The 25,474-nt window shown below is 34.2% G+C and overlaps 1 protein-coding gene across 2 annotated transcripts in view; it reads right to left on the minus strand.

Annotated features, from left to right (window-relative positions):
• The window catches only part of LOC126976607 (inositol-trisphosphate 3-kinase homolog), a 132,313-nt gene that overhangs the window by 37,404 nt on the left and 69,435 nt on the right, over nt 1-25,474 (minus strand). Inside the window, exon 1 of one of the 2 annotated variants that reach the window (XM_050825031.1) lies at nt 4,323-4,532. The exons of the other annotated variant lie outside the window; for it this stretch is intronic. Coding sequence (XP_050680988.1) covers nt 4,323-4,349 — 27 coding nt within the window. The 5' untranslated portion in view covers nt 4,350-4,532. Of the gene's footprint in view, nt 1-4,322; nt 4,533-25,474 lie in introns of those variants that run through there. 2 annotated transcript variants of the gene reach the window in all.

Here is a 25,474-nt window from a genome sequence, read left to right on the forward strand (position 1 = left end):
ATCTGCCAACACTGACTGGATAACTCAATTAGAAATAGTTCTACGATCAGATCAGGTCATTTCCATGACCTACATGAATAATGTGATTTTGATTTGATTTGACGTTTCGTGACTTTCAGAGCACGTTCTCAGGGGCACTGCGGTTGACAGGATTCAAAATGGTATTTGTTACAGTTGTCATTATAAATGTAAAAACCCAATTACAATTACATGCGTTCTAATCCTTTAAAAAGTATTTTATTTAAGTGTGTAAAACCCGCGTTAATTAAAGAGAATAGTAAATGAAATAATTGTTTCTATCTTATCTTACTTCTAACGAGCATACGTACGCTATACGTACAATACCATAATGAAAGGTAATGTAATACTGTCGCAATATACTAATACCACAGAACAGGAATTGGTATTTACGCTATTACTAAACCACCGACCGTATAAGAATTACAAATACGATAAGAATTTATCGTATTACTCCGATCTTTTTGAATCGATTACTTTTTCGATGCGCAAGTTACAAGTTAAGCCGTGCGTCATAACAATTATATATAATATAACTACCTATTGTTATGTATATAGTAACCTCCAGCTAGTCACATAAATCATCAATAATTGATATACCTACTTATATTATGATAGCCTGGTCGGAGTTACATTCGAATAGCATTCTATAAATAAAATTAAAATTTAAGAAGTAATAGTAGAAAATAATTTTTAAATATGGACATATAAATCAAATCAAAATCACTTTATTAATCAATTTCAAGGAAATGACACTTATGAATATCAAAAGTTTTTCTTTTTACCGGTTTTTTCTTTTAAATCAACATTATGAATTCGTTCTGAATTAATATAAAGTCCACTTTATTTAAAACGCTACAAACATATTAATATATACTTAGAAAAATAAAGTTTAGGTGAAGCTCACAGAACAGTTAAAAGATCTCTTTTACTGTTCTGTGGTGAAGCTAATATGAAGGATTTAAAATCAAATCAAAACCAAAAAGCATTTAGTAACGTATAATCGTATTTTAATAAGACGAAGTCAACTGGGTTTCAGTAAGGACTTCTTTGCTTAGCATGCCAGTAAGGATTACCATCTAGGATCACGGCAGCACGTTTTGCTACCATGAACCAGTATAATATCGCAGGCATTGTTCAAAATTGCAATAAATTCCAAAGTCACTGACATAGCCCAGTTGCAGTGGGCAGGGCACATAACTCGACGGACAGATGGCCGTTTGGACAGTAAAGTTCTCTAAATGCGACGACTTTCCGGAACACTTAGTGTTAGTAGGCCTCCCATAAGATGGACCGACGATTTAGTCAAGATAGCTGGTGTAGGTTGGATGAGGGCTGCGCAGGACCGATCGTCATGGCGGTCTTTGGGGAAGATCTTTGTCCAGCAGTGAACGTCTTCCGGCTGAAAATAATTATTAAGTTTCGGTTTGAAGGTCGCTGTGGCTAGTGAAGTTACAGTACTTACTAACATACTTTCTCAAAATCACTCAAAGCTTATTACAATACTTTAGCGAAAACAGCATCCCAATAAGTTAAGCCATTTTGAGAATCTCAGAACAGTGGAACAGATAAATAGACAATTAGACAGGGATCGATTGTAGGTCCCGTTACCAAAGAGTAACCAACCATAGCCTTTATAATATTATGAAAATAAGGGATGAGACGAGCAGGGCGTTCAGATGGTAATTGATACGCCCTGCCCATTACAATACAATGCTGCTCGGGATTCTTTAAAACATCCCAAAAATTCTATGCGGCACTACAATTGCGCTCGTCACCTTGAGACATAAGATGTTGTCTCATTTGCCCAGTAATTTCACTAGCTACGGTGTCCTTCAGACCGAAACACAGCAATGTTAACATTACTGCTTCACGGCAGAAATAGGCCCCGTTGTGGCCCATAAGCCTGTCCACCTGTCCGTCTGTCAGCAAGTTGATTCTCATAAAACGCAACAGTAACGCAACTGAAGTTTTAACAGAGTGTGTATTTATCTTGTATATGCAAGAAACATATTAAATGGCATTAGAAACTGACATACATATGCATGCAAAATATCACATAATTTTGAAATCCGCGTGTAAGAATTTTGTGATAAGATTGTAAATATGCAAGTAACTTAAATTACATTTATAACTTGTTAAACTGGTTTTGTTTGTTTTTAGACTTGATGAAGTTATATCATTTTATCATAAAAACCTTGAAAATTTCAAGAATGACCTATTCCTTAAAGTAAGATAAAGCTAGATAGGTGCCATAGACAAACCCGTAACAAAATAAATATATAGGTAAAGTGCAACGAATTCCTTGCGAACGTTCCTGAAATAGCGCCTCAAAATAATCGAAATAAAGCAATATTAAAGTTGAAATGTTTGCATAAATCCCTACTAATATTACAAATGAATGAAAGTTTGTTTGATACGCTTTTACGCCGGAGCTACTGAATCGAATTTGATCTAATTTGGTACAGAGGTAGATTAAAGCTTGGCAAAGGACATAGTTTACATTATTTTCCGGGAAAATACATGGTTCCCGCGGATTTGTGAAATTCATGTCGATAAGCCGAGTGGTTAGCGATCCTACCTACTAAGCTAGAGGTCACGGGTTCGAATCCCGGTAGGTGCAAGCATTTATATGATGAATATGGAGGTTTGTTTCCGAGTCATGGATGTTTAAATGTATTTATGTATGTTTATATGAATTTATGTATGTTTATCGTATCGTCATAAAATCTTGTTAAACTCTCAGGTTGTGGCTTCGGGACTTTAAAACATACCATTTTATTTATACTTTATACATAATATTAAGTCCATTGCTACTCTGAGTTATACTGAGGGATTATATATAGTAATAAAAAATTTAAGAAATTATTGAATTAAAAACCAACTCAGAAATCGCAAAACGATCACAAACGGCAAAGATATGAAAATATAGTAAATTTCACCCCTATATTTCGTCCTTTGATTTGGAATATGAAAGTATTACTAATTAATTAATATTAGGAAACAGGCACAAAAAAAATCTATATACTAACTAAAAACATATTCCATTTTAGAGTCGGTTTAAAAATAAATTTCTTCCGAAAGATTGTCAATATACCTCACAAAAAACTTGAACGTTGATATTAAATATTTATCGACATTTTGTCCATTATTTAAACCAATCAAGAGTTTGTTTCACACACATAGGGTTACCGTCTAGTAATTTGAAAAATCTGACATTTTGATAAAAGTCGGGACTTTTAAGTTGATCTTGTTTAGACTTACGTTTTCGTAAAGATTAAACACATTTTTATATAAGTTAATATATAGTTTTATTGCTTTGTTCCATCTAATTAAAAATACAATCCTGACAAAATCCATATAACAGTCTAAAAGATTGTTTAAATTTAAAATACTGAAGTATAAGAAGTTTTACAATTTTTACTTTTTCTCCTATAGTGATAGTTTATATTAAATTGATGGTTTTGTATTAAATTTTAATTTTAAGCGTAGTAATAATTTTCATTCAGGCTGAGTTTGTCGGTTCGGGGCCTTCTGAAAACGAGTGTTGCAGTATATTATAACTGAAAAATGCTGATGAAGGTTCCTATTCGGCATAATACAATAAACACATCATAGTTAAGTCCAAAATTGTATATTTTTGTGATTATATTCCACCTTCGCACGATGTGGCGCCTGGATTTGTGGCGGTCCTCCACAGTGCGGTTTTCATGGAGCTTTCTTCTTTCGTGTTTCCGGGACGATACGACATGGGTACCTTCAAAAAAAGCGCGTACACCTTCCTTAAAGGCCGGCAACGCTCTTGTGATTCCTCTGGTGTTACGAGAGAATGTGGGCGGCGGTGATCACTTAACACCAGGTGACCCGTACGATCTTTTGTTCTCCTATTCCATAAAAAAAAATCAAATAAAGAATGTCTTTGTCTAAAAGTCCGGACATATCCGGACAGATGGTAACCCTAGCCGCGCATACCTTTGTGTACGCTGTTACAATGAACGTTGTATGTCAAGGACAGCATATTATATGCAAAATAAACATAGTATTCTTAATCTCATTGTTTTTTCTAAAGTACCTGGCCATAACAAGCTGTGGCAACACCATGTTATTGACTAAAATCTGCAAATAATTCTACATTAGTACACAAATTACTACAAACTAAAATTTACTTTATTCATTCCTAAATTGGCGGATTATTATTTAACATTACTATCAACTACTGTCAATTATCTCCCTATGGATATAAACTTATTTATAAATGTATTTATAAGTAAATATTTCTATTGTTATTATCAGCAAGTACTTACAAGAATTCCCGGTTTCTGTGCTAACATAACCTCTTCTGAACCAATCACTATTGTTGATTTCACAGGATTATAACTAAAATAGCTGCATATACATTTATTAACCACACATACATTGAATATTTTGATGCAATTTCTTCAGGGAATTAATAATTTTGATTAGAATGTACTAGAGAATAAAAAATGATTTCGTTCCTTGTCCAACCGAGTAACCGACAGTCGACACGCCGTGTTTGCGTCCCGCATACCCTTCGCCCCATTCACAACCCGGCGGCGATACTATAACAGTACCTTATTGTATGAACACGTTCGTCGGCTTTAAGTTTCATTCCTAGCAATCTCAAAACTAGCTGTTATTTTCATGTAGTTTAGGCTCAAAGTCGCTTTTGTCAGCATAGACTAAAATTATGCTTGTTTTTTGATGTAACATTACATAACTCCTCATGCAATATAACCACTATTTGTTATGTTATTATCTGTTAAGGCGCTATCACACATGAGAGGTAGGTCAGGGTATCAGGTGTCAACGTAATTAATATTCGATAAGTATCCATTACCGGAGCCAAAGCTATTAAGATAAAAAAGACGAAAGTCCAGGAAACACTCATTATATGTTTTTTCAGTTGACATACTTATGCAATACTGATTCTAAAGTGAAAACTTTAGGCACGCCGCGCACTTGTTTATGGATATTGAATGAGGTTGAGCCATCACGCTCGGTTATGTAACGCTCGCTCAGGTATAGTCAGCTCGAGTTGAATAAGGAAGCGCCGAACGTGATCAGTCAGAGTGGTATTATAATTTATGTGCAAAGTGTAAATCGAGTGCAATTATTAATATTTAAGCTATGTATGTCTGCAGCCTCTGACTGTAAATGCATGAATTTTTTTATGATACAACAACAGCTGGTCATATATTATTTTGGAGATATTATTAGTACCTACTGCGCTGTACAATAGATGGATTTTAGGGTTCCGTAGCCAAATAGCAAAAAACGGAACCCTTATAGATTCATGTCTGTCTGTCTGTCCGTCCGTTTGTCACAGCCACTTTTTCCCGAAACGATAAGAACAATGCTGTTGAAACTTGGTAAATAGATGTATTCTGTGAAACGCATTAAGATTTTCACACAAAATAGAAAAAAAATCATACTTAGAAATGAAACAAAAATTTTTTTTCATCAAACCCATATGTGTGGGGTATCTATGGATAGGTCTTCAAAAATTATATTGAGGTTTCTAATATCATAATAGTCATTCTAAACTGAATAGTTTGCTCGAGAGACACTTCCAAAGTGGTAAAATGATTGTCCTCCCCCCCTGTAACTTCTAAAATAAGAGAATATTAAAACTAAAAAAAAATATATGATGTACATTACTATGAAAAGTTCAAGCGAAAATTTTAGTTTAAAAAGTAGTTTTTTTATAATACAACATTAATTAAAAAAAAATCCTATTATTAAGACATCGATCAAAGTTACAACGTACTACAAGAACTTTTATATTCAGTTAATTGCTGCTACGGAACCATTCATGGTCGAGTCCGACTCGCACTTGGCAGGTTTTTTATTCACACAGATGTTTTAGTAAGCATTACTAAATATAAACGCACCTTTATAAAATATCCAATAAGTATATTTATCAGTAATAGCTTATTATTGGTTTTTGAATGAACATCAATAAAAAGTGATTTATAAGTTACTGATACTTCTAGATTAGATTTGACCAAGTATTATTATTAAACAACGTTTTTATTTACAACTTTTAAAGGCTTAATTCATTTGAATTATGCTATATTATAAAGCTGACGTGACTTATAGTAGCTAGGACACTTCTATAAACCTATTTAAAGCCATCGATAGCAAAAAAACATGGCCGACATCGATCAGCTGTCTCGTCATCACACATCATCGGCCGAAAGACGTCCACTGCTGGACAAAGGCCTCCCCCAAAGATTTCCACGATGATCGGTCCTGCGATGCCCTCATCCAACGTATTCCGGCGATCTTGACCAGACCATCGGTCCATTTTGTGCGGGGCCTACCAACACTGCGTCTTCGGGTATGTGGTCGCCATTCAAGGACTTTACAGCCCCAACGGACATCTGTCCGTCGAACTATGTGCCCTGCGAAATGCCACTTCAGTTTCGCAATAATTTGGGCTATGTCGGTGACTTTGGTTCTTCTACGGATCTCCTCATTTCTGATTCGATCTCGCAGGGAAACTCCATGCAAAGCCCTCTCCATTGCACTCTGAGCAACCATGAGCTTTCTCATAGGGCCCATAGTTGGCGACCACGTTTGCGTACCGTAAGTCATCACTGGCAACACACACTGGTTAAAAACCTTCGTCTGCAGATACTGTGGTATTTATAGTGTATGGTGTGTGTCTATACACTTGGGGTATGGTGGCTGCCTCGTATTTGACGTTAATTTAATGTAATAAATAGCTTCCCGCTCAAATTTATTGTTGGTTATCCGTCATGGATTGGTAACATACAGACATCAAAACTTAGATTTTTGAAGTTTGATCTTATTTCGACATCTACTTTTGACAACTGACAAGCCATTGTCATAGAAAAGATGTCTGTCCATCGACAGTTCCTCGTTAAGTCACTTAAAATCCTGTTTTTTATACGTAATGGCAAGATTGCGTAATTAGTTATCGGAGGTAGGTGGCGAGACATTTTTCGTTCCAAAGATTTTTTCTCGCTGGATTCGATACACGTGGACCCTGCTTTAGACAAAGTTAAAAGCGTATAAATAAAATATATTAAAAATTTATTAAATTATTTAGAATATTTTAGTTAGTCACAGCTTTTAAGTTCGCGGAACCTGTGTTAGGGAAGAAGCTTTTTCCGTCAGATAAAAATGCTGACGTATTATGAATATATAATTAGGTAAACTAATATAAAACTTATTAACTATTATTATTAAACTAAGCTTAATATATTTAACATAACATTTTTAAAATATTTCTTTTTATATTTGCGCGGCGCGCATTAAGCTCACAAACAATATCCATGAAGCTACATCAACACTTTTTATGCTTACATTCTCAGATTATTTGTTTGACAACCGATAAAAACAGGCCAGGAATATTAGTTTAGTGTGCGTGACAAGCTACGTCTTTCACTCGGGATTTGTATGACACTTTGTGTTAGTGTGCGTGAATTGCTCAAAATAGAAGTTAGTTCTAAAATCTATTTTTTCGACATTTTTACAGATGTCATAGTCTATCTAGAGTCTAGACGAATGAATCGTCTAAGCTTACAGTATTATAATAGTACATCAAACTATTCCCTGATATATATATGAAATATAATAAAAATATAATAATATTGGCACACTTTTACACAAATTATCTTGCCCCAAACTAGGCAAAGCCTTTACTATGGGTTCAAGACAATGATATATTTAAAACAATATACCTACTTACTTAAACATACATAAATACTTATAAACATCCATGACTCAGAAACAAACATTCATATTCATCATATAAATGATTGCACCTACCGGGATTCGAACCCGGGACCTCTAGATAAGTAGTCAGGGTCACTAACCATTCGGCTATATGGGTCGTCATTAAAATTCAATTAAATATCAAGGATCACCTATTTCACGTCATAAAAGTATAATTTCATACCATATCCTTATTAAGAGAACAATTAGTACATGAAGTCACGTTTGAGATATTTAATAAGTGTTTGAAGCTTAACAGGGCGACCCTGTTGTCGATGACGTCAATGCACACCGTTTGATTCGAACTTTAGATAAGTACAAATAAGGATTGTAGCTAATACATTCCTAACATTGCAGCAATTTGAACACATACAAACATTTATCTTAATATATATAAATTACGTGACACGTTGTTTGTCCACGATGGACTCCTAAACTAATGAACGGATTTATATGGGGATTACTTCATGTAGTGCAGTTTAGTCCAACTTGAGAGATAGGATTGTTTTTATTTCGATTTGGGATCGAAAATTATTTTTATTTCTAATATTTGTTTTGTATGGACATATTTTCTGTGAGACAAATTATTGACGCACGGTTGGACAGTTCCGCAGTGTGAAGCAATTTATAACAACAGGGAGCATTTGCAATTCTTGATGTTTTGAGATATTATTGGCAAATTCCTATAAAACAATTTTTTTTTATTATCTACAGAACAACGTCTGTCGGCTCAGCTAGTATTAATATATATAATATTATTTATTTATTTCGAGAGGCTGGCTATCTATCTATTCCTAGTAACACCGCGTCCAGAATTGAAGTATTGTCAAAGTCAAATAAACTTTATACAATTAGGCTTCAACTAAGCGCTTTTGAATCGTCACTACAAATATTTCTTTCAAATTACTCAACTTACAATATGTTCGTAAAGTGTTTAGCTCGTGAGAAGAATGTACAAGAAACTCAACGACCAATCAACTAGAGTAATATAATAAACAGATCAAATCAAATCAAAATCAGTTTATTCACGTAGATCACGGAAATGACACTTATGAATGTCAAAAAAATAAATAAAATATTTTTCTTATTGAATCTACCGCTACTTCGTAAAGGGTTGAGCTAATGAGAAGAAGTAGCAAGAAACTCATTGCCACTCTTTTATATCAAGATTTACATTAAATTACATCGATTTACAAATAATTTCAAATTACAATATAATATGTAAAATGTAAAATGATGCAACAGACACACTCAAACGTCAAATAGTCAATGTCTTACACGAGTAAGTCAAAAGAGTAAATGTAAATTTATACAACAGTTATTGAGTACAGTAGCTGCATCATCCACATACACCATAAATAAATAAAGGTATTCTGTGACCATTTTATAAGCGATTATAAATAAATAAATATGTATAAATCCCTACATATATATACACACAATAACTTTTAAGAATCTGAAACCGAGTCTCCGGCAACAGGATCATCCTGCCACCACAAGCAGCGCCCGTTCACGAGCATGACGCATGAGCCAGCCATCGCCTCCCTCAACCATATTATAGGGAAGGGGACGACCCGTCCCATGTCGCCGCCACAAGCAGTGACATTTAAGCGAGCATGATGAAACCTGTTACGAGAACTCAGCAAACAACAATAAAATAATCCTAATCTACATATCACGCAATACTCACCAAATACCTCTTCTTACAATTTGACAATTCTGCTTAAACTTGTAATTAATATTATATTTTACTAACAGTAATCAAAAGCTCAATCCTTTAGGGTAATCTAATCAAAATCACCTTATTCAGGCAGGTCAAGGAAATGACTTTTCATTTTATATCCACCTCCTTTGAGGGTTGAGCTTTAATAAGAAGTGGCAAGAAACTCTCTGTGACAATCACTCACTCACATATCATTTCAGTTACGATATATGTAAAGTGATGCAGCTGCAGAACTATAATGGCTGTTTGTAAGGTGCTGCATCCAATATATTATTATGAGTTGGGTTTAAATATTACAAATGATTTCATTAAAATTATTAGATAGTTAATTGTTTAAATATTAATTATTGTATATTGGATGCATCAACCTTTAGAGCTTGAATTCATTGTTTGTGTAAGGATGATTTGTAAACACGATGGTGGTGATTACTCTCACAATTAGTAATTGCATCCAACAAGTATTAATCCATATATCGAAAAAATACATTGTGTTCGCCACTCATACTTATAGCTCGTCGTCAAATCCTGCCAATTTAACGTACTGCAGTATCTTCTTGACGCGAGTATTACAAACAACACCTGGATGCAGGGTGTAGTCACCAAGGATGGTGTTACGCTTGGATTAGTGGGCCACAATTGCAGAGGAGATGAAGAGGCGTTTCATCAGCCTCTAGGCAAAATCTGCAAGTTTTATTGTTTTTGATTCCGACTACACTGAGGTGCTTTTTTAGGTGACAGTGCTCAGTTAGCATCTAAATAAAGAAATAATTTACAACACATTTATTTATAAGGATAACATTTCATGGGTATTGCATTTCCTTATTACTAAAGTTGTTTGAATCTTGGTATAATGCTTCAAATACTTATGCTAGTACTTCGTATATAATAACTGAACGTACACCTAAAATTTATCGTTAGTATGTATAATATTTATTTACTTATCTAACGTAATCTAAGATTTTGCGACAAAAAATTATCTTACTCAATTTTTAACTTCCGTAGTCTTTTTATAAATATCATATTACGTTACAGGGAGATTGAATGAAGCTCGACAAAAAATTGTTATTGTTTACAATAGGATAAAACACGAAGCACAAGTCACTGCGAAATCAATACGTCTCGGAAACAATAAGCTAGCTTGAATTCAAACAAATTCTAAATTCAACCTACTCTTAAATTAATAATATAAATGGTTGTATGATTTTGCTTGTTCCAAAAATATTTATAATGTATACACCGACAGTACAAACTATCACTTTTTGTGAATGAAGTTCGCGTAAACCAATTTTTGCGGGGGTATGAGCGTGGCGTTCGTGACGCGTTCAAAATTAACCAATCAATTCGCTTCCCGCCAAAAGCATACCACATAGGCACTAGCACTGTATATTAACAACTAATTTTAATGATAATTGTGTTGAGTAAACACAATGCACAATAACATATGCACAAAACGGAACAATTCGGCATTTTTGTCTGTGTTTTGTGCGTCATATTGTTAGTAGAGGTCACTTGACCGCTGCGCGTTACTGCTTTCATACTAAAAAATAAGGATTGAAATTATAGTTTAAAAAAATGCATTAATTCTCTCACAATCTTTACTTCGTAAAGCGTCGAATATCATAAATTCGGAAAATGTAAAGCCTTGGTACGTACTGGCACGTGGTATACTTAGTTCAAATTTTTCTCATCGCAGTCTACTTCAACGGCGAAAACTTCCTTACAAAGCTCATCTTTTTCGAAATGGTGATTAATAATAAAATCTTCGACTAGGAATGTAAAGGATAAACAGACTCTTAAATATGTTATAAACATTGGATGTGTTTTCATTCCATAGTATGAATTAATACACAAGAAACATCAGGTCAACTTGTTTGCGTTGGTAAAAGTCCTAGATTGATAGAAACTAATGAAGGACCATCAGAACCCAATGGTAACATCCGCTCGGATCCGACCAAATCCCCTCTGCTATCGAAAATCATGGAGGCTTTGAGCTCAATTAATAAATAATTTTTGGTATTACTTTTGAATCAAGCCTGTAATTGTAGATGATATCTCTCCGAAGCTAAATGAAGTTCGAGTTAGACATACCAAACAAAATATTAGCATGCCTACATAATTTGAACCTTTGATGTTACAAGGCCAATATAGCCGTATCTAATGAATGGCTTAATGCTTACAATCAGGACCATAGGCCAAATTTTAAATGCAAGGTCTAAATTATATATTATACACACAAGGTTATTTATAATTTACGTTATCAATTTAATTTAAAAATAAGTTTTTAAAAATTAGAATAAGTGTTTAATGTTAATCTATACTAATATTATAAAGCTGCAGTGTTTGTTTGTTTGTTTGTTTGTTTGTTTGTTTGAACGCGCTAATCTCTGGTACTACTGGTCCGATTTGAATGATTCTTTCAGTGTTGGGTAGTCCATTTATCGAGGAATAATAGGCTATATTTTTTATTTTTCAAAATTAAGGATCCGTAATAAAATTGCTATTTTGTAACACAAGGTGTAAAATCGAAAACCTATTTTTGCGTGCGCTGCAAAAACTATTGACAATAGAACAAAATGATGTACAGGCTATAATATAGGCAATATTTTATTACTTATAAAACTATCGCGTGAATTATACTTTATATGGCAAAACAACGTTTGCCGGGTCAGCTAGTGATTGTAATAAATGTTTTGAAGTCATTGTAATTAGTTTGAAGTACTGATATTATGTCATATAGTATATTTTCTATTAATTAATTATTTATAACATGCGACGAGTGTAGTACACGGTTAGACCCGAATGGGATTATGTTTGTACTTAATTTTAAGTAAAATTGTAAAATACTTTTTTTGTGTGTAAAATAAATAAAAAAAAATGATTTATAATCTATTAGTGGTTTAAGTTTTCAATGTTTCGGGTTATATTAAGTATAGCGTCGGTGTCGCAAGAACCGTTGACTGCACGGAGCCCTCGGTTCAATCCTCGCCCACCACGTACAAATCTGATTTTGGTTTTCGAATTCATATAAACATTTATTCGCTTGTTAAGATGCTTTATTAGATCGCCAACGCACCTGTGATTCCTCTGGTGTTACAAGAGAGTATGGGCTGCGATGATCACCTACCATAAGTGACTCGTATGTTCGTTTGTCCTCCTCTCCATAAAAAAAGTATGAAGTTAGCGTTTCGCAATGAAAATTTTATGATACTTTTTTAGAGTATGAAACATACCTACTCATAATATAATAAAAACAATTTTAGTGTTCCATTTAGTGTCAATAATATAGACAAGAGCGGGGGGCCAGTATATGTATACGTATTTCATTTGAAATATAGTAGTGTTGTAAGCTCCTATAAATATTTAGTACCTATTTGATTCATTCCAATCGATACGAAAACAAAAAAAGTAACGATATTTTAAGTATTATTAAAAAAAACGACTTCTAACTTGCATATATACTTTAAAACAAGGTAACCAAGATGTAAATAAATCAAAAGTATGTAAATAAATCAAACCAAAATCAGTTTATTCACGTAGGTCACGGATATGACACTTATGAATGTCAAAAATAAATATTTTGCTTATTGAATCTACCGCTACTTCGTAAAGGGTTGAGCTAATGCGACGAAGTAGCAAGAAACTCATTGCCACTCTTTTATATCAAGATTTACATTTACATCGATTTACAAATCATTTCAATTACAATATAATATGTAAAATGTAAAATGATGCACCAAACACACTCAAACGTCAAAAAGTCAATGTCTTAGACGAGTAAGTCAAAAAAGTAAATGTAAATTAATACAAAAGTTTTTGAGTGCAGTAGCTGCATCATCCACATACACCATAAATATTTCCACAATATTAGCGTTGAGACACAACCAGATCTTGATCTCAAACCAGCAATCTACACTTCACATCCGTTACTTTGGTAATTTCAAATAGCCGTTCGTTATGCAGCCGAAACATTATATATTAAAAAAAAAAACATTTTGGCTATAATATGACACGTATATATCAAAGTTATAACCATTTACCACCACTTCGGAAACGTTGTGAGTTCTGAGTGAGTGTGGATTACGATTTATGAGCCTTAATAATTCACGTTTAAGATGCAGCAAGAAATTCATTGCCACATTTCGTATTTTGGCAATTAATGCGCAAGGGCGGCGAAAGTTTGGAATAGTAGACTGTTAGCCGAGGGTCGAAAGAATCAATTCCCGAAGTATTAAGACGCCCGAGCGCAGCAAGATCGGCTATAGTCCGTGTAGGTATGATACTTTTAATCGAGTTAAACACTCTACTTTTCATTTTGAATATGAGGGAAATAAAACTAGTTGTTTATCTAAGCTCAGATTAGTATCCCGCCAACTTATGTCGCCTTTTTAAATATCAAATAAGAAACTTACCGCGTAATTGTTGCGGTTGCACTGTCTGTTTAGAAAGTCACATGGCCGCAGCATTTTTTCTAATTAGTTCTTTTTACATAAAACTCTTCACAGCAGTTCTATTTTTAAAGTTCATTCCGGCCCTTAGGTGGGAAGTAATTTGTATGAGTTTTTCCCTCTCTATGGAGGGAAACAGCATTTTCCACCCAATAATCAGATCAAAATAACATTACATTCCGAGTATGAAAAATTAAAAAAATAATTGTGGTTATATTATATTACATTTTGTTAGGGATCACGATTTTTTTTAATGTTATATAGGATATCTATGTCACTTTGTGAAGATGCAGCTTTCTAACGGTGAATATTTAAAACGGTCGCGTAGTTTTAGTGTGAAAACATTACAAATATAAATACAAAAACACAAATGTTTCCTCTTCATTATATTATTTTAGATTTGTATTGTAAACGTCTACATTATTGAAAAATTAATGAGTCCCTAAAGTATGGTACGTACCTCGTTCACGCCTGAACTCTACGTGACACCAGCGCACTGCAACGTAGACTATGACGTCAATCCAACAACACATTAATATTAATCGGAACGCACATCATTATTCGAAGCATTCAGCTAAATAAATGTACTAGTTTTGGCGACAGGTAAATTAACATGCGCCTCAGAAAAACAATAAAAAAAAACTTGACAATTCGTGGAATCTAACTTGTCTTTTACGAGGTTTACGTTTATAAGCATTTTTAAAAAGGAGCACAACACAGGACTGTTGCCGACCTTTTAGAAAATATACGCGCTTTTTTTGAAGGTATGGAATAGAAATTGTACTAATATTAATTATCAATAAGAATTAAAATTGCACATTACCATAAACAGCACATTGCCTTTTTAATGCAACTTCAAAATTTATTGTAACATTAGAATTTCATCTCATAGTTGTTCCTTCTTTGTAGACACTGGAGGATATATTTAATGAAAATAATCACCAAAACCCCATCATCAGTGTATTACGTATAATCCTGCCAGTAAGCTACGTAACTGCAGCAATATCATTTTTCACGTTCAAAAAACTTGTTATCTATAATATCGGCTTACGTACGATAATTTTACATAATAACGTCACAAGAAAACATCTTTTTATACGATCGATTATACAATATGAATCATCATAATTTTGTAGTCAAAATTGTAACATCACCTATTATTACTGCACTCGCCGACCGAGGCTACTTTTTTAGTAATCATAGAACAAGATGCGTCGCAAGCCGAACGCTTAGTTCGATCGTGCCTCTCTATCGCTTGTTCCACGCTCTCGCTTGCACGCTTGGCTCAGGCGGAACGTGACACTTATTCGTGCATGCAGCCGGCGTTCATCGAATTCAAATTTAAAAAAAAAACTTTATAAGTTATTTAGTGCAAGTCAGAATGAAGTGAAAAAGTTACAATAATATTCAAATGAGTATAACAATATTCATTAACAAAATTTAGAAACATCTATTCCAACTATCTTTATCATTTAAATAATCTTTCACATTATTCTATTTATTACGAGACATTTAAATTTTTAATAGGTAATATTTTAATATCATTTCGGAGTTTATTATAAAATATAACAAAATCCACATTAAAATATTTAGCAATTTTCGATTTATATCTCTGTATCATCGATTTATATATAATACAAAAATACAATAGATATGACGATAGATTTGGATTTCTTATTCATTACTGTGGTACACGTCTACTATTTTAGAAAAAAATATATAAACAATAAAATAATCTGTACCACAAATTATTTTTTTTTTAAATCTACTTTTGCGCGAAAACGCTCGTAGTTGGCCAATTATGATGAAACGCCTCTGAAACCAAATCTTCACACGCACTAATGGCCGACTGCCGTATTTAATACTTTTATTTTTTTGAATATCTTATTAATGTCATTAATTAAATCACAACTTTCATTTTCATTATCACATATTTTTTTCTTGTAACAATTTATTCTTTCACTCTGTAATACTGTCATCCTGCCCAATACACGATATGTTCTTCTCCGACCTTCGATTATATATCTCCTTCATTCATGGACCGATTTGAATATTATTTTTAGCTTGAAAGAGTCTCAATTGCTCATATTTAAAAAATAATAATTGAGGTAACATACAAATATGATAGGTATAAGAATCAAACATTTGGATACAGGAAGTGTCATCTGACATTTCTCTGATGAAGAAGAACACAAGAAGAAACCACCTGACCACCTAAATATAAATAATCTGGGTATGAAGCAGGAAGATGTGTAAAGGAATTTCTTAGTGGAACTATATTTACCAGTCGTATTTGGGCTTATTAGAATTGTCATTAGACGTATTCTTTCTATTTTTTTTATGAAAATAAGGGACAAGACGAGCAGGACGTTCAGCTTATGGTAATTGATACCCTGCCCATTACAATGCAGTGGCGCTCAGGATTCTTGAAAAACCCCAAAAATTCTGAATGGCACTACAACTGCGCTCGTCACCTTGAGACATACGATGTTAGGTCTCATTTGCCCTGTAATTTCACTAGCTACGGCGTCCTTCAGACCGAAACACAATAATGCTTACACATTACTGCTTCGGCAGAAATAGGCGCCGCGGCCGTTGTGGTACCCATAACCTTACCGGCATCCTGTGCAAAGGAGCCTCCCACTGGTCTATACATAATATAATATTACTTAGACCATCTGCTAAATGGATTTACAATTTTGAATTTGGAATTCTTAACCAAATAGGAGACATTTTAGACCAAAGCGGCCAGTACAACAAAATATCAATTTCATAATATGTAAGGACCTATTAGTACCTACATAGATTCCCTTTTAATGAACTGCAATTATATTCTCCCGCGTTATAATTATTACTTGTATGTGCTACTTGTACTAGCATGTGTAAATGTTTATATAATATGTGAATTTGACTATCCTTAATAAACTGCCAAATTAGGTGCCATATGACGCAACGCAACTTAAAAGTGTAAAATAAAAAAAAACTGTGCAAACTAAACACCGACTCGAAACATGCGTATATATAATTAAAACTACGTAACTACAAATAATTTTTCTTTACAGTAATTTGAATTTGGTTGCATTTACTACTTACTGAGACAATATTTAGTATTGACATAACAAGTATTGTATGACGTAATAAGTATTGATTGTCGTAATAATATTTATATTAAACTTGACACTAACTATTTTTAACCGACTTCAAAAATGGAGGAGGTTCTCAATTCGTCGGTATGTTCTTTTTATGTTTGTTACCTCAAAAGTTTCGACAGCTTTTCGAAAGCTGGTAATTCCCGTGTGGTCCCATTGTAATTTGGTCCAGATCTGACAATGGCATCCATGAGAAGACCATGAAAGTCTTAAATTTGCTATACATACGTATAGCAAAGTGGATGATAAATTTACGAATAACTCAATATCGCGCCAACCTATTTCGATGATTATTTTTTTATTGGAAAGGATATACTTCAAAGATATTTTGGTGAGAGTTTGCTGGTGAAGTGTTTTAGTGCATATCTATTGTTAAGTGTTTACAGAGTTAGGTTTGTACTATGTTATGAGGAATTTAGTCTCATGAATCGTTAATAATTAAGAAATGTATGTGTGTATATACATAACATTTAGATTTACAAGAGCGACATCTCAACTCAATCTCCTAATATGTAAATATCGGGGTTGAGCAGGTTATCAACTGTAAAGTAGATCCTATAGATGAAGCCACAACCTGAGAGTTGAACAAGGAATCCACGACCTCTGGCGTTCCGTACCAGTGCTCTCCCAAACTGAGCTGCTTAGCTAGCACTGGTATATTACACACTTATTAACGAACGGTTGTTCGAGTGACGTATCTTTCATAAAATTTTGTTTTCAAATTTTATTTGTGTATACATAACATAAGATTAAGTAAGATAGTATCACGCACAAATTTTAATCTATTATAGATCCACGCTAAAGAGCGTAAACTCGCCAACAAACTTTGCAACAGTTTGGCGGGAAGTAAAAAATTATTACCAATTTTGCATCTTATTATAATTAAATAATTGAAAAAAAAATGTAAGATTATCTTTAAGAAATTATCATTTTAAATAACTAAAAAAAAACTCTTATAAAAGTAGAATATAAATATTCATTGCTAGCTCATTATAACAGCTCTTAAAGGAAAACATTTGATAACATTGGAGTATTGATGATGACAGACCAAAGAATAAAAAAATTGATAAGCAATTTGATAAGTCCGGGCACTATTAATAATGGCCGGTCTGTATTCATAATGCCCGACTCAATTGGACAATGTGACTAAAACAGCATGATTAATCACTTTTCCCGGCCATTATGAATAATGCCCACCCTATCTTGGACAAAGTAATAAAATAGGTGAACTGTATTTTTTTTGTTTATTAATTGTAATTAAACTTACAAAATTATCATGAAAAGTTAGCAAAAAATAAACTATTGAACAAAGTAGTTTAAAAATATACAGTTAAACATGTAATAACATCATTAGTTAACTAATTTTATTTTGACAAATATATTACTAAAAAAAATGGTTTAAACTTAGTAAACTGAGAAAAATCAACAAAAATATCTAATAATTAAGGACTGTGCAAGAAAAATATTAAGAAAGTAATAAGTGATAAATTCAAGCTATCTCAAACACTGACTTATTACATGAACCACGGGCCGACGGGCATTATTAATAATGGCCGGTCCTTATTAATAATGCCCAGTTAATCACGTTGCCCGTAACATATATACTGTGAAGATTTATCTATATTATGAGCTATGGTTATTCTCGTATTATCATACGAAGTCCAACACCTTGTCTGACATTTTGTATCTACGCTATAAACTAAAACAATTTTTTTTTGCACTTTTCGCTAAATTAAGTTACTGAGAGACTATGAAGAACCAAAAACAGTAAAGTGACAATAATTGAAAACTTCTCTTGCTGTTGAACAATGTAATTTGAAAACAAGCCAGGTTTTTTTTTTATGGAATAGGAGGACAAACGAGCGTACGGGTCACCTGGTGTTAAGTGATCACCGCCGCCCACACTCTCCTGCAACACCAGAGGAATCACAAGAGCGTTGCCGGCCTTTAAGGAAGGTGTACGCGCTTTTCTTGAAGGTACCCATGTCGTATCGTCCCGGAAACACCGCACAAGGGAGCTCATTCCACAGCTTCGTGGTACGAGGAAGAAAGCTCCTTGAAAACCGCACTGTGGAGGACCGCCACACATCCAGATGGTGGGGATGATATCGTAACTTGTGGCGTGTCGTGCGAAGGTGAAATTCGGCGGCAGGAATCAGGTTGAACAGCTCTTCGGAACACTCCCCGTGATAAATGCGGTAGAAGACACACAATGAAGCGACGTCTCTACGCAACGCCAAGTGATCCAGCCGTTCACAGAGTACTGGGTCCCCGACAATTCGAGCTGGTTTATTCCTTTAGTGTGACAGTTGCGTCTTGCATCAGTCACTTTGTTTTAGTTTGCGTGCGTTTGCTGAAAATAGAGGCTAATAGCTCGCCGCTATCTATTTCGAAGTGTTCACATCTGTCACGATCTATCTAGATGTATAAATTATATATTATGAGCTACCTTTTTAAGAGGCGATGGCGCAACAGGTATAACCGTTAACTCACCACGGAGCCCTAGTTCGATAGTTAACCCGCCACGTACCAATGTATTTTCGGTTTTCGGAATTATATACGTACGTTTATTGGACGGTTTATAAGGTCGACAAGCTCCTGTGATTCCTCTGGTGTTACAAGAGAGTATGGGCTATATATATTCAATACTTACGTGGAATAAAAAGAAACGTTAAATTCTTTGCGTTAATTGATGTTGCAAAAATAGCGCGATTATTAACTTTTAGTATTATTTTATTATTATGTTGCCAAGCGCATTTTGCATAATCTGTTTTTTTCCGGAATCCCGGAAGGTCAATCTTTTATATGATGAATATGGATATTTGTTTCCGAGGCATGGATGTTTATATGTATTTGTAAGTATATTGTATTAAATATATCGTTGTCTTGTACCCATAGTACAGGCTATGCCTAGTTTGGGGCAAGATAATTTATTTTGTGTAAAAGTGTGTCAATATTATAATTATTATTACCTAGTGGTTAGCTAATATCAAGCACGGGGGACTGTTTACGCCTTGCGAATCACAATCGGTTACAGTAACAATAGATTCGCTTTCCTTTTCTATCTTGCTGTATCTCGGTTAGAGATTTTCTTCTCTCTTGCAAGTTTTGTTCGTCTATATTATACACTAGTATATTGTAAGGCAATGGTGCACCATTTGACAATTTTTAGGTGAAGTCATAACTTGAACTGTCAACCGTAACCGACAATCTTTGCCGGTTAACGGCAGATTTCAATAACGTATCTCTAGTTACGGATACATTGCTGTCACCTGTTGCTGTTTAATGACAAGATCTTATCTATTCATAGTTATGTCCAATATAGTTGAAGTGCAATGCTTTATGTCAATACGTAATTGAAATGTAAGTAGCCGTAAAAACATAGATTTGTCTTACCTCTATTAAGTTAAACTAAGGATAGATAGGTTATTGTAAACGCCCGTAAAGCTACTGTTAATGTTTAATAGCGACTTGTCAAAAGTTTCAAATAAATATTCGATATTGACTTGATGTTTCACTTTTTAACTTTAACTATGCCAAGGAATGCGATGGTGCAACATATTTCGCTATATTACTGCTAACGTTAAATTCAAGTTAAATATTAACAGCTAATATACAAAATATGTAAACTATATAATCTCACGTTTAATAACATTGATATGTTTTCGTGCTCCCTTTTCACCCATAGAACTAATCTTAAAAAAAATCAGTTCTAATCAAACTTAAATCTTATTATTTTTGTTTCTTATATTCTAGTTTTACAATTATTTAGCTTACTTTTACCAAGTTTTACTTACCTTGCTGCGTTTAACTTTTATTTTAAATTGTACCTGCACTCTTGTACCCAAGCAGATGTCGCTTTTATCTTTAAAATCTATGTTCTCAGACAGGCATTCCAAGGGAATTTTTGTAACTATTTTAATTAGTTATAATTTGAATGTGTATTTAATCGTTTGTTTCTGTTTTTGTCTCCAATAAAGTAAATAAATATGATGCAAGCCAGCCTAAGCCTAACTAAATTTAAAACATCTGATAGTAGGTATCAAAGATAACCGCTGGTCATGTCTGGTATCCGTCAATCCAGACAGAAGTAATTCGTATGTGTTGCGTCAGTGGTAAAGGTTATCATTACAAATGGGAGCAAGTGCAACTAAATTAAGGTTTAAAATATTGTTTAGTGAACGTATATTTTTTAAGGTTCCAACAACGAAGTATTTCAAAAGTACTTAGTGTTATATATTGTACCATGATATGGACCGTAGAAATATAAATTAGAATGTCGTCTGTATACAGTTGTATAAAAGTTCTATTTCAAATATAAAATGCATTTTTGTGGTGTAATGTTATCTGTATAAAACTTATATTTATTTATTAAAGTCTCAGCTATAAATAAATATTTGGCTTAAACTTATCTGGCCACGAATCTATGAGCTAACGCACAGATTCCATGGCAAATTTAGTTTCTAGAGATTTCTCAAGAGTTGATGTCGGTGCGTCGCTTAAAGTATACTATGTCTTGTGACCATATTTGAAGTCCAAGGGATTCAGGGCCAGTCTTCAGATTTTATAAAGGTGCGTTCACTTTCAGCCAAGCTTTGGTAGTTCATGCGTCGAGACCAGGTGCTGTGTCGTTCTAGTGCACGGTACATCTAAAAAAAACTTATTTCTTTGAGATTTCGCCATAAGATCTAAGACAGTCTTTATATCCACTTTAGCTGTAGCCTTTACTACTTTTTCCCAATAACGATCCTTTGTGACTCCTGAGTCCCCTTGGTCCTAGTACCCTCCAACAATCCTTGACCACGTTGCACTTTGTCATTTCCCTTGTTGTACTGCTCTTCAATTGCAGTATTTTTACAGTAAATGGGATATTTCTATAGTTTTCACTGGCGTATCAGTACAGTAAGCATTTTAATCGAGCCACATTTATAATCATTTATTGGACGTTAAATCGTCGATCTTCCCTTGAAATTGAAAAAGAGAGTTATGTATTGGTATCTGCACCCCTGCATGCATTACGGTTCACAAGCTTGGATATTTAATAAATATACAAGGGATAAAATACAGAAGACCCAGCATGCAGAGAAGCATCATGAATATAAAGCTGGAGGACAAGCAAAAATCAGAAAACATCCGCAATAAACGAAAGCATCTGAAAAGACTGAAGTGGAAATGGGCTGGTCATGTGGCCAGACCAACAGATGGACGGTGTACAAAGCTGATCACCAATTGGTCTGGACCACGAGGCAAGAGATCCAGAGCACGTCCTAAAGATGGGTTGATGAGATCATAAAAATTGCTGGAGAAAACTGGACTCAGAAAGCAAAGTCAAGAACCTGGAAATTGTTGGAGGAGGCCTATACCCACCAGGGGCCTTAACTATGAGAATATTTATAAATGTATATTTTTATTTTTATGTTATGTTAGTTAAGGAAATAAAAGGGCTTTATTATTATAACTATTATTTAACGTCAAAAACTATCATCCGTTCGAAAAAGAATGCCTCAAACCTGAAAAGAACCGGCGTGACTTGCTCCCAAGTTGCAATGGGGCCGCCATATTGAAGGATTGGCAAAGAGGCTTAGTTCTGCAGCATACGCGGTTAAATAATTAGACAGTCAACTGATATAGATACGGCCCGACTAGTTTACTTTAGTAATTTTCATAGTATTATGCCCTATGGTACATTGTTATGGGAAGTGCAGCCGATATTAATACCATCTTTGTGCTGCAGAAGAGGGCTATTCGCGCTATTTATCACCAAGGTCGTAAAGAATCATTAAGAGAAAAATTTAATGAAATAAACATTTTGACTGTTGCATCTCAATATTTTCTTGATAATGTTCTATATGTTCATAAGCACACTAAGGAATTTGTTAGAAACTGCGACAATCATAATGTTAATACGAGGAACAAACATAAACTTGTTATGTCTACTACTTGGTTAAGTCGAGTTAGTAAGTCTTTTATTGGGCGATATATATGCTTTTACAACATGGTCTCAGAAAATGTACAAAACAAATGTAAAATAAATGATAAAAACGCTTTCTTAATGATACCACAGACTGGAAATGGAGAAAACACCCTCAGGCTCATTAATTATAATTTTTATCGTACGATATTATATTATAATCCACGTTTTTGTAAAAAAAAAGCCCACCGAATTTCTTGCGCTCGTTCTTTTCAGGTCTGGGGCACATAATAAGGCGTTCAATAAGTGATTTTAAATCCTATTTTGAATAGAAATATTTAAATTTGAATTTAAATTTAAGAAACTCACAAGCAATTTCGTTTATAATCTTCACATTTTCTTCGATGAAACGTTGTGATTGTAGTTCTTCTTTGTTAATAATTATAATAATGTGTGTGCAAGGTGTGAGTGTAGTAATATCATTAATTGTTATTTTGGATTTAAGTATTTAATTACTAATTTGCATTCCAAATTGTCTTTCACGGCACTAATTTAAATATCTATTTAAGTAAAAGGTGTCATGAAAGTCAATTGTAAAATTATAAATAACATGAAATAAACGATTCGTACAAAATCTTTCAGAAAAGACTTCAGTTTCAATAAGACATCTTTTTTTTCAGAAATCGGAAGTTAAATGGGGACCCGCATTTCCGCTCACACATACACACAACACTAGACGTATTACGTCGAAAAAAGCATTGGTGTCAAAAAGATAAGGGGCCATTTACACTCAAACGGCAGGTGCAAAAGAAAAAGAAATTTTTTGACACGGTAACGGTGAAATTTTACCAACTTGCACTTGGCTAGGATTCAACTAGGGCGTGATCTCCCTTATACATTAGGCTTACTCTCTCGGTAGGGACTTATGTTGACATACATATGTATTTCGACCTAAAAAACCATTGGTTTGCTCGTACGTGTGAGAAAGTTTTTTGAGAACCATACGAGGCGACGCATCCACATAGTAAGAACAGAGAGTACGTAAAAGATACTAACTTCCCATCATTCCTTTTTAAAATAAAGTCTTCACACAATATATAAATCAGTTAGTAGATAGTCAATTTGAAAATTTCCTTTGCCTAAATAGTATGAATTAAGAAGATATAATAGTGACAAAAATAACAACTGCAAATATTTATATGGAATGCAAGTGTTGGGAAAGTTCTCCCTCGTAAAATGGAGGTCCTTAATCTCTGGTTGGGGTCCTAAGCTTACGTGAGGAGTCTAGGCGGACAGGGGTCTTATATGAGGAAACTAAAGATCTCCGTAAGAAACTGTACAAAATTATGAGATAACTGGATAATATAGTAATACTAGTAAAGCAGATATTAAATAAGTAATTTTTTTTAATTAAATCCAACGCGACGCAATCAAACACAGATTTATAAAAAATAGGCATTTTGAAAAATCTCACACATCTCAACAAGGGGGGCAAAGGGTTCGAGAATTCGTCAAAAACCCCCCTGATGCCCAGGTGCCCTTGCTTACTCCCCCCTCTCCCAGAGAAAGGCAGGCGTAATCTTACAGATCCTACTGGTAAAATGAATGAGAATTTAATGCACCAACATCAGTAGAAATACCGGTCCAAATACTAAGCAACTTTCCATAATTATAACATATTATGTGGTCAAAATGATCCTAAGCGATGTAGACCACAAACTGCATAATTACATACCAATCCTGATTTGTTGCGACATTATGTACTTACGCCTAACAACAAACTTTTCTCACGGTGAAACGTGAAACGTGAGTACAGCAATTACAATGAACGGAAATATATGTATGCTTGATATCGTGAGAATGCTTTCTGTTCGTACATCGTTCGTGCGAATACTGCGTCACCTCACTAGAAAGTCTTGAACTACTCTATACATCTGTATTCGAGACTTCACGGACATTGACACAAGAGACAAAACCTTTTTCCATAAGAAAAAGTGTCGTTTCTAAATGGTTATAATACTTTATACCGAGCATAACCCTCTCCAAGGTAATGAGGGGGGCTTGCTCAGATCAAATCAGAAATGAGGAGTTCTGTAGGAGAACCAAAGTTACCAATATAGCCCAAATGATTGTGAAAATGAAGTGCCAGTGGGCAGGACACATAGTTCGACAGACAGATTGCCATTGGGGCAGTAAAATCCTCGAAAGGCGACCACGTACCGGAAGACGGACACACCCACAAGATGGACCGACGATCTGGTCAAGATTGCCGGAATACGTTGGATGAGGGCAGCGCAAGATTGATCGTGGTAGAAATTTTTGGGGGAGGCCTTTGTCCAGCAGTGGACGCCTTCCAGCTGATGATGATGATAATACTTTTTAATAACCTGGTTAGTATAGGTTCTATCACCCCCTTAACCTTTACCCTCCGACCGAAATAATAGGTACAAACTTATTATTACTA

This window comes from Leptidea sinapis, chromosome 41 (assembly GCF_905404315.1).
Source record: "Leptidea sinapis chromosome 41, ilLepSina1.1, whole genome shotgun sequence".
Lineage (NCBI taxonomy): Eukaryota > Metazoa > Arthropoda > Insecta > Lepidoptera > Pieridae > Leptidea > Leptidea sinapis.